The following is a 14,163-nucleotide window of genomic DNA, read 5'->3' as shown; positions in this document are numbered from 1 at the left end:
CTTTGATTTAGATTGAACTCATAATTTTATTTTTTGTGAAAAGAAAGATAAAAGATTGAAATATATATAAAAACAATCTCTGTCTACAAGTTACATTTAAAACAATGTAATTAAAGTGAGATAAAAAATAAAGATCAAATGAGAAAAAAATGAGAAGAAAATAAAAGAGTAAGATTCAATAATATGAAATAAGTTAAGAGAGGTTAATGTATGTGTTTATGTTATTAATTTGTGGAAAAGAATGTGTAAATGCAATATTTCCGTACATTGTTTTATATAAGGGACGACTTTGAAGTTGACCTAAGTACGTGTTCTTAACATTCTACAGCTACTCCCATTTGATCTCCAAAACCATAATCCCCCACTCGTAAATACATTTTTTTTTTTGTCTCCCAAAAAGTCTCACCAACCGCAAAACGCTATTTTCCTCAGCCACCAGCCACGACCCCCTTTTTCGACCCTTGAGGATTGAGGTTGTTATTGATCGAACACAACAACGTAAACCAACCGCGTTAATTTAAAAAAAAAAACACTTTTTGCGACTCAAACCAAATTCACGTTCTCCATTCTCCACCATTAGATCTATGATCTTCATCCAACGGTCATCATTAATCTCTCACCCACCCCTCTCATTCTTTCATTTTAATTTTTTTTTTTTTAATACGAAAATCAACTCTTGTGTTCGCCTCTCTTGTGCTTACCTAACAACAACACTAACATTGTCCTTGTTATTTAAACCACTCTTCTCTCTTCTCTTCTTCCTCAGAATAACCAAAACCCCACCAACAACAACAATTCAAAACCTCTCTCTCTCTCTCTCTCTCTAACTCCCAAACAAACAAACTCAAGAGATCTGAATAATCTTGATCATCCCATTCACTAAACACACAACTTTTTCAAAACCAAATGGATCAGATCGAAGCAATGTTGTGCAACGGAGGAGAGAAGACAGCCAAACCAGCCGTGATGACAAAGACGGTGTCGGATCCGTTGAATTGGGGTTTAGCCGCTGAGCAAATGAAAGGAAGCCATCTTGACGAAGTCAAGAAGATGGTTGAAGAGTACCGTAGACCAGTTGTTAATCTTGGAGGAGAAACACTAACGATCGGACAAGTTGCTGCCATCTCCACCGTAGGCGGCGATGTTAAGGTTGAGTTAGCTGAGTCTTCAAGAGCCGGTGTGAAAGCTAGCAGCGATTGGGTTATGGAGAGTATGAACAAAGGCACTGACAGTTACGGTGTCACCACTGGCTTTGGTGCTACTTCTCACCGCAGAACCAAAAACGGCACCGCCCTACAAACTGAACTCATTAGGTAATTTTAATTAAATTCATAATCGTAACATTATGAGTAACTAATTAATTTGAGATTTTTATTCCTATTTTATTTTTCAAATTCTTTTTGGGATTTGTGATCAGGAAAAAAATATTAAATTAGTAGCTTAAGTGGGTAATTGGCAGAGATTAGTTTTGTTCTTGTATAATTTGTCACTGAATAAACTCACGAGTGCATGGGAAACACGCTGGGTCGGTTACTCGGGTCGGGTTGATTCAGATCGGGTCGGGTTTTAATTATTTTTTTTGTTTTTTTTTATTTTTTTTCAGATTTTTGAACGCCGGAATATTCGGAAACACGAAGGAGACAAGTCACACGCTGCCGGAGTCCGCCACAAGAGCCGCCATGCTCGTAAGAGTCAACACTCTACTCCAAGGATACTCAGGGATCAGATTCGAGATCCTCGAAGCGATCACGAGTCTCCTCAATCACAACATCTCTCCTTCGCTTCCCCTCCGTGGAACCATAACCGCTTCCGGCGATCTCGTTCCTCTCTCCTACATCGCCGGACTCCTCACGGGACGTCCCAACTCCAAAGCCACCGGTCCTAACGGCGAATCCTTAACCGCGAAAGAAGCTTTCGAGAAAGCCGGGATCAGTACCGGATTCTTCGATCTGCAGCCTAAGGAAGGGTTAGCTCTAGTTAACGGCACGGCGGTTGGATCTGGCATGGCGTCGATGGTTCTATTCGAAGCGAATGTTCAAGCGGTGTTAGCTGAGGTTTTGTCGGCGATCTTCGCGGAGGTGATGAGCGGGAAGCCTGAGTTCACCGATCACCTGACTCACCGTTTGAAACATCACCCTGGACAAATCGAAGCGGCGGCGATAATGGAACACATCCTCGACGGAAGCTCATACATGAAATTAGCTCAAAAGCTTCACGAGATGGATCCGTTACAAAAACCTAAACAAGATCGTTACGCTCTTCGTACATCTCCTCAATGGTTAGGTCCTCAAATCGAAGTGATCCGTTACGCGACGAAATCGATCGAGCGTGAGATCAACTCAGTCAACGATAACCCGTTGATCGATGTTTCGAGGAACAAGGCGATTCACGGTGGTAACTTCCAAGGAACACCGATCGGAGTATCTATGGATAACACGAGATTGGCCATTGCTGCGATTGGGAAGCTTATGTTTGCTCAGTTCTCTGAGCTTGTTAACGATTTCTACAACAATGGACTTCCTTCGAATCTAACAGCTTCGAGTAATCCAAGTTTGGATTATGGTTTCAAAGGAGCTGAGATTGCTATGGCTTCTTACTGTTCTGAGCTTCAGTACTTGGCTAATCCAGTCACAAGCCATGTTCAATCAGCTGAACAACATAACCAAGATGTCAACTCTCTTGGATTGATCTCTTCACGTAAAACATCTGAAGCTGTTGACATTCTCAAGCTTATGTCAACAACGTTCCTTGTTGGGATATGTCAAGCTGTGGATTTGAGACATTTGGAAGAGAATTTGAGACAAACTGTGAAGAACACGGTTTCTCAAGTGGCTAAGAAAGTGTTAACCACTGGTGTCAATGGTGAGCTTCATCCATCGCGGTTCTGCGAGAAAGACTTGCTTAAGGTTGTTGATCGTGAACAAGTGTTCACATACGTGGATGATCCATGTAGCGCTACGTACCCGTTGATGCAGAAGCTAAGACAAGTCATTGTTGATCACGCTTTATCTAACGGTGAGACAGAGAAGAATGCAGGGACTTCAATCTTTCAAAAGATTGGAGCTTTTGAAGAGGAGCTTAAGGCTGTGCTCCCAAAGGAAGTGGAAGCGACTAGAGCGGCTTACGGTAATGGAACTGCTGCGATTCCGAACCGGATTACGGAGTGTAGGTCGTATCCGTTGTATAGGTTCGTGAGGGAAGAGCTCGGTACGAAGTTGTTGACCGGAGAAAAGGTTGTGTCTCCAGGAGAGGAGTTTGATAAGGTTTTCACTGCAATGTGTGAAGGTAAGCTTATTGATCCGTTGATGGATTGTCTCAAGGAATGGAACGGAGCTCCGATTCCGATTTGCTAAGAGAGCATTCCTCTGTTCTGTTCTGTTCTGTTTTCAATTGTTCTGTTTCGATTTAAATTTTTGTTGTTCTTTTACTGTTTTAAGTTTGAATTGAGTTTTTGATTGTAATGTGAATGAATGGTTTCACTCTGTATGATATATATGATATAAAACTTACGTGTAAAACTAGTTGTTAACTTGTTACTTTCATGTTGCCATTTGAGGATTCGGACACAGTTGACAAAAGAGAGTGATCAAGAAAAGAAGACTTGTGATGTATTATTGGTGTCTAGCTTCAAATGTACTTGTTTCTTACTGTTTTTGTCTAAGCATTATGAATCCTTTCATGTGAGTTTCTCCTTTTATATACTAAAATAATGTCTATGCTATGCATCTCATGGCCATTTCTTGGAGCCTCTCGTGCATATTGTAAGTGTGAGAACTTATGATCTGAATAATGAAAATATTGATTTCTTTAAACTCTCTTTTGATTGATAGAAAATCTGTTTACAAGTTTGTTCTAAACAATTTTCTAACCTCTCAAAACTCTCTTAAAGAAACCTCTTGCTCTCTCTAAGTTTTTAGCTCTTTTTTCTTAAAAACTAAAATTTAATAGCTAGGTTAGCTTTCTCTTGTTTGTGCTAAAACTCAACCTTGCTTTAGCATCCCTATTTATAGATCTAGGTATTAGCTATTTAATTAGCAAACTACCTAATCTAATCCTAATAGGAATTGGACAATTTCCTTTTTCTTTATGTTTTAGGAAATTTCCGACTTTCTTCATGTTTACATTCCAATTGTAAACATGAAGCTCTTCAATCTTCTAGAAGCTTCTCGTGCCTTCTAAATCTGTATGAGTCTTGATAATAGCCGTCATAGATCACTCGATACTCTGTTTTCGTATTAAAGTCATGTCCTTCTGGAGTAGTTCAAACACTTGTTCAAATGCTGCATCTTCAATCTCCCCTTTTTTTAACTTTGTGCTTCTCAAGCATAAGAATTTTTTGCTTAGATATAAAACAAACATCTTTAAACCATAGTCAACTGTTCATATCATAAACCAAAAGCGATCATCAAGCCATAGTCAAACATCCAAACACAATGAACTAAAATGATCACCGAAAATCTTCCAAAGTTTTAATGAAAACACAAAGCTCCCCCAGAATCTCAGACCAGCTAGACTCCCCCAGAATCTCAGACCAGAATCTCAGACTAGCCAGACTCCCCCAGAATTTCAGACCAGCCTCTTCTCCTTCTCCCCCTGCTTGAGAAAACAACAATTAAAAAACAACTCAAATCATTTTGGAAAGTGGATGATTCTGTATGAGCCTCTGAACTACTTTAGTAAGTCTCTGTAGAGCTTGTGCTGTGTTGACCAAAGCTGCATATGAATTCTCCTCATTTTCTTGACCAACCTGTGGCACACGAATGCTACCCAACTGAATTACCTCAGAAGTCGAAGAAGATCCCTCATCCATTTGTCTTCGAACTGGTGTGGGGTCTTCATTCACAGGAAGCAAATTGTGTTTAACCGCATAAGCTCGCCCAGTCCTAACATCTTTAATATAAAACTCAACATCTACTTCTTCTTCTGCATCTGACCATTCAAGCGGACCTTCTTGAACCTTAAGTGTTTCGAAAATGGTTCTAGGAAACATTATGCACCGAGTAGTATCAATCCAACTCATATCCATAATCTGATCATAAATTAGTTGTCCTAGATCAAACCGAATTCCTTGAACAAGCTTATACACAACTCGAGCACGATCGATTGAAATATGATCCCTATGAACTGAAGGAACCCAATTATAACTCGCCAACATGAAAAGAGGTGCAATTTGTCCAGGTAGATCCCTAACCTTCAATTAATTCCAAGACAACTTGTCGCGACCACTCAGAACTTCTGCAAGTTTATTTTTACTCAGCCTATCTACAGCTGCATCTGCTTGCTTATCTTCTTGAGACAATGATTCAAGATTAAGTGCCTCATTGATAGCACTAGGAGAAAACTCATACCAGTGACCTCTAACAAACACTTGAATTCCATTCCTAGTTTTTTCCTTTGGCAGATTTGCATAAAACTCACAAACCACCTCTTTGACATACACATGCAAATCTTATACCGAAAAATGCAACCCTAGATCCATAATCTTATCAAGAATCCCAAAGTCATCTGGTTGAGAAAAATCTAGTTGTCTTTCTTTTGTAACCTTCCGAGAAAAAATATATGCATACCTTGCTTGAGCTGCTTTGGACACAAAAACATCAGACCTAAACTTCCCCTGTGCACGAACACTTTTAGCACTAATAGTTGCAGATTTAGACCGCTTGGCAATGGAAGAAGACTCTCGCTTCATCTTCCTCTTTTTAACCGTGTGACGCTCAGTCTGCTCTTGCACTGAGACTTCCTCAACCCAGAAATCCTCAGAATCCGAATCAACTCCTTTGCCCTTATCTCGAACCTCTTCTTCCACATTGTCAGATGCGATTTCATCATTACAAGCTGATTCTGATTTGTCTTCTGCGGAATCTTCAACTCCTACTGAATTGGTTTGAACATCACCCCCCCCCCCCGATTTATCAAGAGCTGATTGATCATCATCACTGCTTGATTCGTCGATCAGATGAGGTCGTTGAGAAACACCATCTTGATTCACCTTCGATTTCCTTCCTCCTCTTACCAAACCTTGTCGAGTCGCTCTCACCATCTCTGTTTTTTTTTTTTTTAATCCGTCGATACAACCGAAGACAACACCTAACATACCTTTAACCTAAAAATTAAAATCCAACCAAAACCGCAAATAACCAGGTTTAAATAACACACTTAATTAAACAATCTCAAACCCAGAATCTTCCTTACACTCGTTCTTGACCAGCATCAACTCAGAATCACATTTCACACACCCCAATTGAATTCCTCAATGTTGCAAATCGATTAGAATCCAAAGCCTTTGTAAATATATCTGCTAGCTGATCTTCAATATCAACATGATCAATCTGAACTTGCTTTCTCTCAACCAGTTCTCTGATAAAGTGATGTCTTACATCAATGTGTTTGGTTCTTTAGTGTTGAACTGGATTCTTAGAAATATCAATTGCACTTTTGTTATCACAATACACCTGTAAAACTCCTGAATCCATACCATAATCTGCTGACATCTGCTTCATCCATAACAATTGAGTACAACAACTTCCCATTGCTATATATTCTGATTCAGTTGTTTACATAGAGACTGAATTTGTTTCTTGCTTAACCATGCAATGAGATTATTCCCCAGAAAGAAACATCCTCCACTAGTACTTTTCCGATCTGTCACACTCCCTGCATAATCTGCATCACAATATCCAACTAAACCTTGATTTGAGCCTTTAGAATACCAAATTCCAAAATCAACAGTCCCTTTTACATACTTAATGATCCGTTTGACTGCTTCTAGGTGTGATTGTTTTGGATTTGATTGATATCTTGCACACATTCCAACACTGAAACTCAAATCAGGTCTACTAGTAGTGAGATACAACAAACTTCCAATCATTTCCTTGTACTGCTTGACATCCACTTCCTTTCCATCAATGTATTTTGACAATTTCAGAGATGTGCTCATAGGTATCTTGGCTTCTTTACACTTATCCATCTGAAATTTCTTCAGAAGCTGTCTTGCATAAGTACTTTGTGAAATGAAAATTCCTTGATCAGACTGAGTAATCTGCAAACCAAGAAAATATTTGAGTTCACCAACCATACTCATTTCAAATTCTTGTGTCATATGACTCACAAAACCATCCACCAACTTCTTAGATGTACTGCCAAAAATAATGTCATCAACATAAATTTGAACCATCAAGATATCAACATCTTGTTCCAAGACAAACAAGGTCTTGTCAACACTTCCTCTAACATAGCCCTTCTCCATAAGAAAACTAGTTAGTCTTTCATACCAAGCTCTTGGAGCTTGCTTCAGTCCATAAAGAGTCTTCTTTAACTTGTACACATAGTCAGGCTTAACTGAATCTTCAAAACCCTTGGGTTGCTCAACATATACTTCTTCTTGTAAGATCCCATTTAAAAACGCACTTTTGACATCCATCTGGTATACTTTGAAATTCAGGATACAAGCCATTCCCAAAAACAATCTAATCGATTCAAGTCTTGCTACCGGAGCAAATGTCTCTTCAAAGTCCACTTCTTCGATCTGAGTATAACCTTCTGCAACCAACCTTGCTTTATTTCGAATCACAACTCCACTCTCATCAATCTTGTTTTTGAAAATCTATTTAGTCCCAATAATATTCACATCTATTGGCCTACGAACCAGCTCCCAAATATCATTACGCTCAAACTGTTCTAGTTCTTCCTCCATGGCAATTATCCAGAAATCATCTTGAACAGCTTCTATGTGATTCTTGGGTTCAATCATTGACACAAAACACTCAAAGTAGACAGTTTCTAGTGCTGCATAATGACTAGTCATCTTTTTAAAATCAATCTGCACTCCTCTGGTCCTCATTCCTTCATTTATGTTACCAATAACATCTGATGCAAAATGATTCTTGTGTACTTGTTTTGTTTCTTCAGATTTTGGAACATGATCAGAGGTGTCTAGTCCAGAATCTTCTTCTTGTCCTTCAATAATATTTACTTGTTCTGCATCATTGTCTGAATCATCATTATCTCTTAAAGCAACAGACCGATCATCAAACACCACATTTACTTATTCCATAATAGTCCCTGTGCGTTTGTTAAATACCCTAAATGTTGTACTGCTCTCAGCATAGCCAAGAAACATCCCTTCATCACTTCTGGAATCAAATTTCCCAAGATAATCCTTGCCATTCAAAATATAACATTTGCATCAAAAAACATGAAAGTAGCTCAAATTAGGAGTTTTGCCTTTCCATAACTCATATGGAGTTTTTGATGTATCTCTTCGAACATACACTTTGTTTACTATGTAGCAAGCTGTATTGAGCGCCTCAGCCCAAAATTTCTTAGGCACATTATTCCCATGAATCATTGCTCTAGCCATTTCTTGAAGAGTCCTGTTTTTCCTCCCCACTGCACCATTCTGTTGAGGAGTTCTGGGAGCTGAGAATTAATGTGAAATCCTAAGTTGTTCACAAAATTCTCTCATTGATTCGTTTTGAAATTCTCCACCATGATCACTTCGTATTTTCTTGATTCCACCTTTCTCATTAAGCAATTGCAAAGCCAAGATCTTGAAGTTATCCATTGTATCTGACTTCTCTCGAATGAAATGAACCCAAGTGTATCTAGAAAAATCATCTACCAACACAAACACATATTTCTTCCCAGCTAAGCTCTCAACTTGCATTGGACCCATTAAGTCCATGTGAACCAGATCTAAAACTGACTTTGACTGAACTTCAAGCACCTTTTTGTGCTGAATCTTGACTTGTTTTCCTTGATTACAAGGTCCACAAACCATATTTTCTTCTCCTTTAAGCTTAGGTACTCCTCGAGTGATCTCTTCTTTAACAAGAGTAGTTAAGTTCCTTACATTCATATGACCCAGTCGTTGGTGCCAGAGATCTAGACTTCCTTGTGCATCAAAACATTTGAACGAATTTCTCTGCCACATGTAACAATTGTTCCTTGACCTTACACCATAGAGCTTGATAATGCCTGATTCATCAACCGCTTTGCAGTCTATCTTTGTAAACATAACTGTCAAGCCTTCATCACACAACTGACTGATACTTATCAAATTCGCTCGCAGTCCTTGTACCAGGTAGACATTTACTAGTGGTGGAAGTTTTGTATCACGTGTTGTGCCTTTACCTTGAATGTAACCATTACTTCCATCTCCAAAGGTTACTGTGCCTCCTTTCAGTTTCTTAATATTCTGTAAATTACTCTTAGTTCCTGTCATATGCCTTGAACACCCACTATCAAAGAACCAAGGCTCAGAATCTTCCTGTTCCTCAGTAATCATAGCCATGTTGCACCTAAATCCTGATGATATTGCTTCTGTTTGATACAGGTCATTCTTCTTTATCCAAACCTGTCTCCTAAACCCATTCCAGAAAAATCTCCCTTGTCGCTTTAAACCATAGACTATTTCCCAGAATTTAGAGCAATAGCGTTTATAATGTCCAAATTTTCCACAAAAGAAGCAGCCTGAGAACTTCTCAGATGCAGATGTTGATGTTTTCAAATCAGATTGGTGCATTCCAGCATTAACAAAGTTAGTTGTTGTTTTCTTGTCTCCTTGGTTCTCAATAAAACCCAACCCTCTATGAGTTTTCTCAGTTCTTCCATAGCTTAAAATCTTCTCAAGTTGCTTTGTTCCTGCAAACAAGTGAATTTTTCTGTACTGCTGATCAAGTTCAGATTGAAGTTCTGTGGATTTCTTCTTCTCTTTAATTAACTCTTTCTCTAGCTTGTCTGCTTTTGCAGATAACACCAATTTTTCTTTCATTAAATCCACAACTTCAAGATGAAGTTTTTCTTTGATTAAGTCTTGATTTTCCTTCCCTAAGGTAATGAGTGTTTCTCGAACTTCCTTGTAACTCTGAACAATATCAAGAACCTCCTCATCTTCCGATTCAGAATCAGTTATCTCTTCTCCATTCTCAAATTCTGTAATTCCCACCATCGCTACTAGATTTATGAGTTCTTCTTCACTACTGCTACCATCATCTGAATCATCTTCAATACTTATCATAGACTTCTCTTTCTTGTGTTTAAGGTTACTCACACATCCCTCATGTGTATGTCATGTACCTCTGCAAATAGTGCACTTTGCATCTCGAAGCTTAATCGTTGGACACTCACGAATGAAATGTCCAAACCCTTTGCATTCATGACACTGCATATCAGCCTTCTTATCTTCACTGATCTTTTTGGAAACTCCAGTCTTCTTTTGTGAATTACCTTGTTCTATTCTTCTTAAAGCACGATCAAATCTTCTTACTAATAAACTCACATAATCTTCTTCTCCTTGATCTGATGTGTCTCTGCTAATCGTTAAGGCTATACCTTTTGGTTCCTAATTCCATTAAGCTCCATCTCGTGAGCTTGCAGCATTCCAACCACTTCACCATAACTAAGACTGTCTAGATCATGTGAAACAGTTAGTGCAGTCTTGTATCCCATGAACCTTGAAGGTAGACACCTTAGAAACTTCTTGACCAGCTTCTGATCCTTATAAGTCTTTCCAAGAGTTAATGCTTCCTGAGCTAGCGCACTTAACTTTGAACTAAAGCCTGATATTGATTTGTGTTCTTCCATCCTTAGATTTTCGAATCGTGAAGCCAACATGTCTTTTCTTGAGCTTTGCATTTTTGTGGTCCCTTCATACTGGATTTGCAGAATATCCCAAGCTTCCTTAGCAGTTTCACACCCCTGAATTAGATCGAACTGCTTCCTTCCTACAATGCAATGAATATCACTCGATGCTCTTGAATTGTACTTGGATTTCTTCTGTTCTTCATCAGTCCAGTCGGCTTCGGGTTTGGGAATTCGCTTGCCTGACTCGTCCTTGATCGTCAGTTCCTCCCACTTTTCCAGAACAGTCTTCCAAGCAAGACGATCAATACCTCCTATGATAGATTTGATTTTTGATTTCCAAAACCCATAGTTTCCATCATCCAAGACAACTTTGTTATTGTTGATCAGATCTCCGTAGTTCTTCATCTTGTCCGCAGACTCTCACCTGTAGTAATCCGAACAAGTGTTGCTCTGATACCAATTGTAAGTGTGAGAACTTATGATCTGAATAATGAAAATATTGATTTCTTTAAACTCTTTTTTGATTGATAGAAAATCTGTTTACAAGTTTGTTCTAAACAATTTTCTAACCCCTTAAAACTCTCTTAAAGAAACCTCTTGCTCTCTCTAAATTTTTAGCTCTTTTTTCTTAAAAACTAAAACTTAATAGCTAGGTTAACTTTCTCTTGTTTGTGCTAAAACTCAACCTTGTTTTAGCATCCCTATTTATAGATTTAGGTATTAGCTATTTAATTAGCAAACTACCTAATCTAATCCTAATAGGAATTGGACAATTTCCTTTTTCTTTATGTTTTAGGAAATTTCCCACTTTTTTCATGTTTACATTCCAATTGTAAACATGAAGCTCTTCAATCTTCTAGAAGCTTCTCGTGCCTTCTAAATCTGTATGAGTCTTGATAATAGTCGTCATAGATCACTCGATACTCTGTTTTCGTATTAAAGTCATGTCCTTCTGGAGTAGTTCAAACACTTGTTCAAATGCTGCATCTTCACATACAATAACATCATAACATATTGAGATTTTTTCATTTGAATGATAGTAGAATAATGTAAAAGGCAATTGATAGAAACTGAAAATTGTTTCTATTCTCTGACAATATCTGCATCAGACAAGTCTGACAAGTGTTCAAGTCTTTTTCTATGACACAGAACAGAGGCATGATCAAGTTATGGTTATAAGTTTTGCAATTTATCTTCGGATCTTTGTCAGAGTCTTAATGTTTCAGTTTATTGGAAACATTTAAAATGCTACATGTTTAGTGAACACTTGCTTATAATACGATCGATGGTGATACTTATATTACGAAAACTCTTACTTAATTAGTGTACAACATTATCTAACATTAATTCTCTCTGGAGATGATGAATCAAAATCAAATGAATATGTCTTTTGAATCCTCCCTCCTTCTTGCATTACATGCCAATGCAGTTTCTCTGATGCTGCGGAGTGCCACTGCAACGAACAACGTCGAGGAAAGTGTTCTCATCACATGGAATCCATAGTCTTGATGAGTTATAAGCATCTTGAGCTTGATCAAGCAATGCTTTAAAGATTGGATGTGTAAGCAAACTCATCTTTATCACAAACCTCTTGTAATCATCACCAACATACACTACCAAATGTCCTCTTGGAACATCTTTTGGTATTGCTTCATTTTCTTTCTTGAATCTCCACAAAACCGTGTCGCAGCAACTCTCGCATGAAGATGTACAACAAGGTATGACTATGGATTTACTCTTTATGGTTTTGAGTTTGCTTCCGCATGACTTTATGAACTTGTTCTTCATTTTGAGTATAGAAGGAGAGGTTTCGAATTACCAAAAAAAAAAAGGATGATTAATATAGATAGAGATGGTTTTGTGATGAAGAGTACAATGGTGAAGGACATGTGTATATATAGATGGTTGATTTACATAGCTTAGATAGAAAATAAATCTTAGGTCCATGGTGATATTAAATGTAGTGTTTCTGAATATGTTATGGGCAAGATTTTTTTTCTTTTCAAATAATGATAAGATACATCACGAGGGCTTTCAAATCATGCATGATAATTGTTTGCCATTTTGTTTCACTCGTGCGGTTCCGTTATTTTCCTTCATAAAACTGAAATTATACGAACATGCATTGCATTATTACATTTGCTATATATATTAAGAAATGTTTTTTTTTCTTCTCACTTGTAACTGATTTTCATGGGGACTAAGGCTTGTGAGACCCCACATAAGGAAAGATAGGAGTGATGGGTTTTAAATCTTCTTGGATAAAGTGTGATCTCGAGTTATGAATCATGGCTTGAATGATTCTAAAATTTACTGTGATTTCTTGAAGATACAAGACTCTAGTTGCAGTGACTTTTTGAATCAGCCTAAATTATCTATACAAATCCAGAATTCATGTGATAAGATATAATCTTATTTAATGGTTCTATGAATGGATATATGATAATAATCTATCTACATAGGCCTGTTTTTTATTATTTTGTTGCTCTAACTAGGGATTAGTTAAAAGGTTATAGTGCATGGATTGCAAGTGTAGACTCTGATAAAGAACTGTCAGTTTTTGCAGGGTCCAATATATATGATTGGGGAGCAGAACAGAGCAGAGCAACTATTCATTAGGATTCAGATTCATCCCCCCCCCCCCCCCCCCCCCCCAAAATAGCTGAGTATGAGAAGAGCAATCATTCTTTCTTACACATCACTTATGCAGATGAGCCTATGGTATGTTCTTTTTTTCTTTCTTTATCCCAATGTGTCAACTAGGACCGAATCTAAAAATTAATTAAACTTGTTTAATGAAGAACAAAAGAATGTTTGAGCTGGTTTTAGCTCAAATATAATAAGACTTTTTGGGTTGTGTCGGCTTGGATATCAGATTCTTTTTTTTTCTTTTGAAATGATCAATTCAGATTTCATTTTGTTAACAATATACAGTGTGCGTAATTAAGTTGGGGTGGTGACACATCAACAATGTAACACTAGTGTACAATTAAACAACTATGATTCACATTGTCTGGTCATTTTTTGTTTTAAATTAATCCTCTTTAAGTTTTCTTACCAAAATATTATTTGTTTATAAATAATTTTCTAGTGTTTTATAATGATTCTAATTTGAAACAAACTCGGTGAATCTTTGAGCCAGACAAAGTAAACATCTCATCATCAAGAACTTTATAACTAAACATCATTTTGAGTCTTTGGACCAGACAGAACTGATGTATCATCAGACCCGGGACGGTTCAAGAGCTGGTTATCGATAAGAATGAGGGCCATTCTAAAACTAGGCTGGCTTCGTCTGCATGAAATTTATTGTGGGAACGTGACGGCTTTTATGATGTTTGTCTTTTGAGAGTCTCATCATTCTTACGAATAAGCTCATTCGATGAGCTAAGGAATGATTTAAAGTTTTAAAACCTTGTCGAAATTACCGACCTTTGATTTTGGGTTCAAGAACACTAAATTAATTCACTTAATGAAGTTACATACGTAAATGAAATTGAAATTTTTTAATATACATACATATATATATATATATAATTTGATACAAATCAAAGCATTGATGTCATAATGATGATGGTC

General features: G+C 37.5%; 2 protein-coding genes across 2 annotated transcripts; one reads left to right on the top strand and one right to left on the bottom strand.

Moving 5' to 3' along the window:
* The first annotated feature begins 253 nt into the window (after positions 1-253).
* PAL2 (phenylalanine ammonia-lyase 2) lies at positions 254-3,518 on the top strand. The gene is made up of 2 exons (XM_010517514.3): positions 254-1,313; positions 1,604-3,518. The coding sequence occupies exons 1-2, from the start codon at positions 907-909 to the stop codon at positions 3,351-3,353; spliced, it is 2,157 nt and encodes a 718-aa protein (XP_010515816.1). The 5' UTR covers positions 254-906; the 3' UTR covers positions 3,354-3,518.
* Positions 3,519-11,876: 8,358 nt separating this feature from the next.
* On the bottom strand, positions 11,877-12,438 carry LOC104791590 (indole-3-acetic acid-induced protein ARG7). The gene has a single exon (XM_010517513.2). The coding sequence runs from the start codon at positions 12,370-12,372 to the stop codon at positions 11,998-12,000; it is 375 nt and encodes a 124-aa protein (XP_010515815.1). The 5' UTR covers positions 12,373-12,438; the 3' UTR covers positions 11,877-11,997.
* Positions 12,439-14,163: the final 1,725 nt, after the last annotated feature.

This window comes from Camelina sativa, chromosome 6 (assembly GCF_030686135.1).
Source record: "Camelina sativa cultivar CO46 ecotype springtype chromosome 6, ASM3068613v1".
NCBI classification, from domain to species: domain Eukaryota; kingdom Viridiplantae; phylum Streptophyta; class Magnoliopsida; order Brassicales; family Brassicaceae; genus Camelina; species Camelina sativa.
Note: the sequence above shows the minus strand (reverse complement) of the source record. Positions and strands in the feature narration are given on the sequence as shown.

What these genes read in the sequence shown, in the direction of transcription:
- LOC104791590 (XM_010517513.2), bottom strand. Translation starts at nt 12,372, where the DNA reads ATGAAGAACAAGTTCATAAAGTCATGCGGAAGCAAACTCAAAACCATA.
- PAL2 (XM_010517514.3), top strand. Translation starts at nt 907, where the DNA reads ATGGATCAGATCGAAGCAATGTTGTGCAACGGAGGAGAGAAGACAGCC. An exon ending in CTACAAACTGAACTCATTAG is followed by an intron (nt 1,314 to 1,603) that starts GTAATTTTAATT and finishes ATTTTTTTTCAG; the next exon opens with ATTTTTGAACGCCGGAATAT.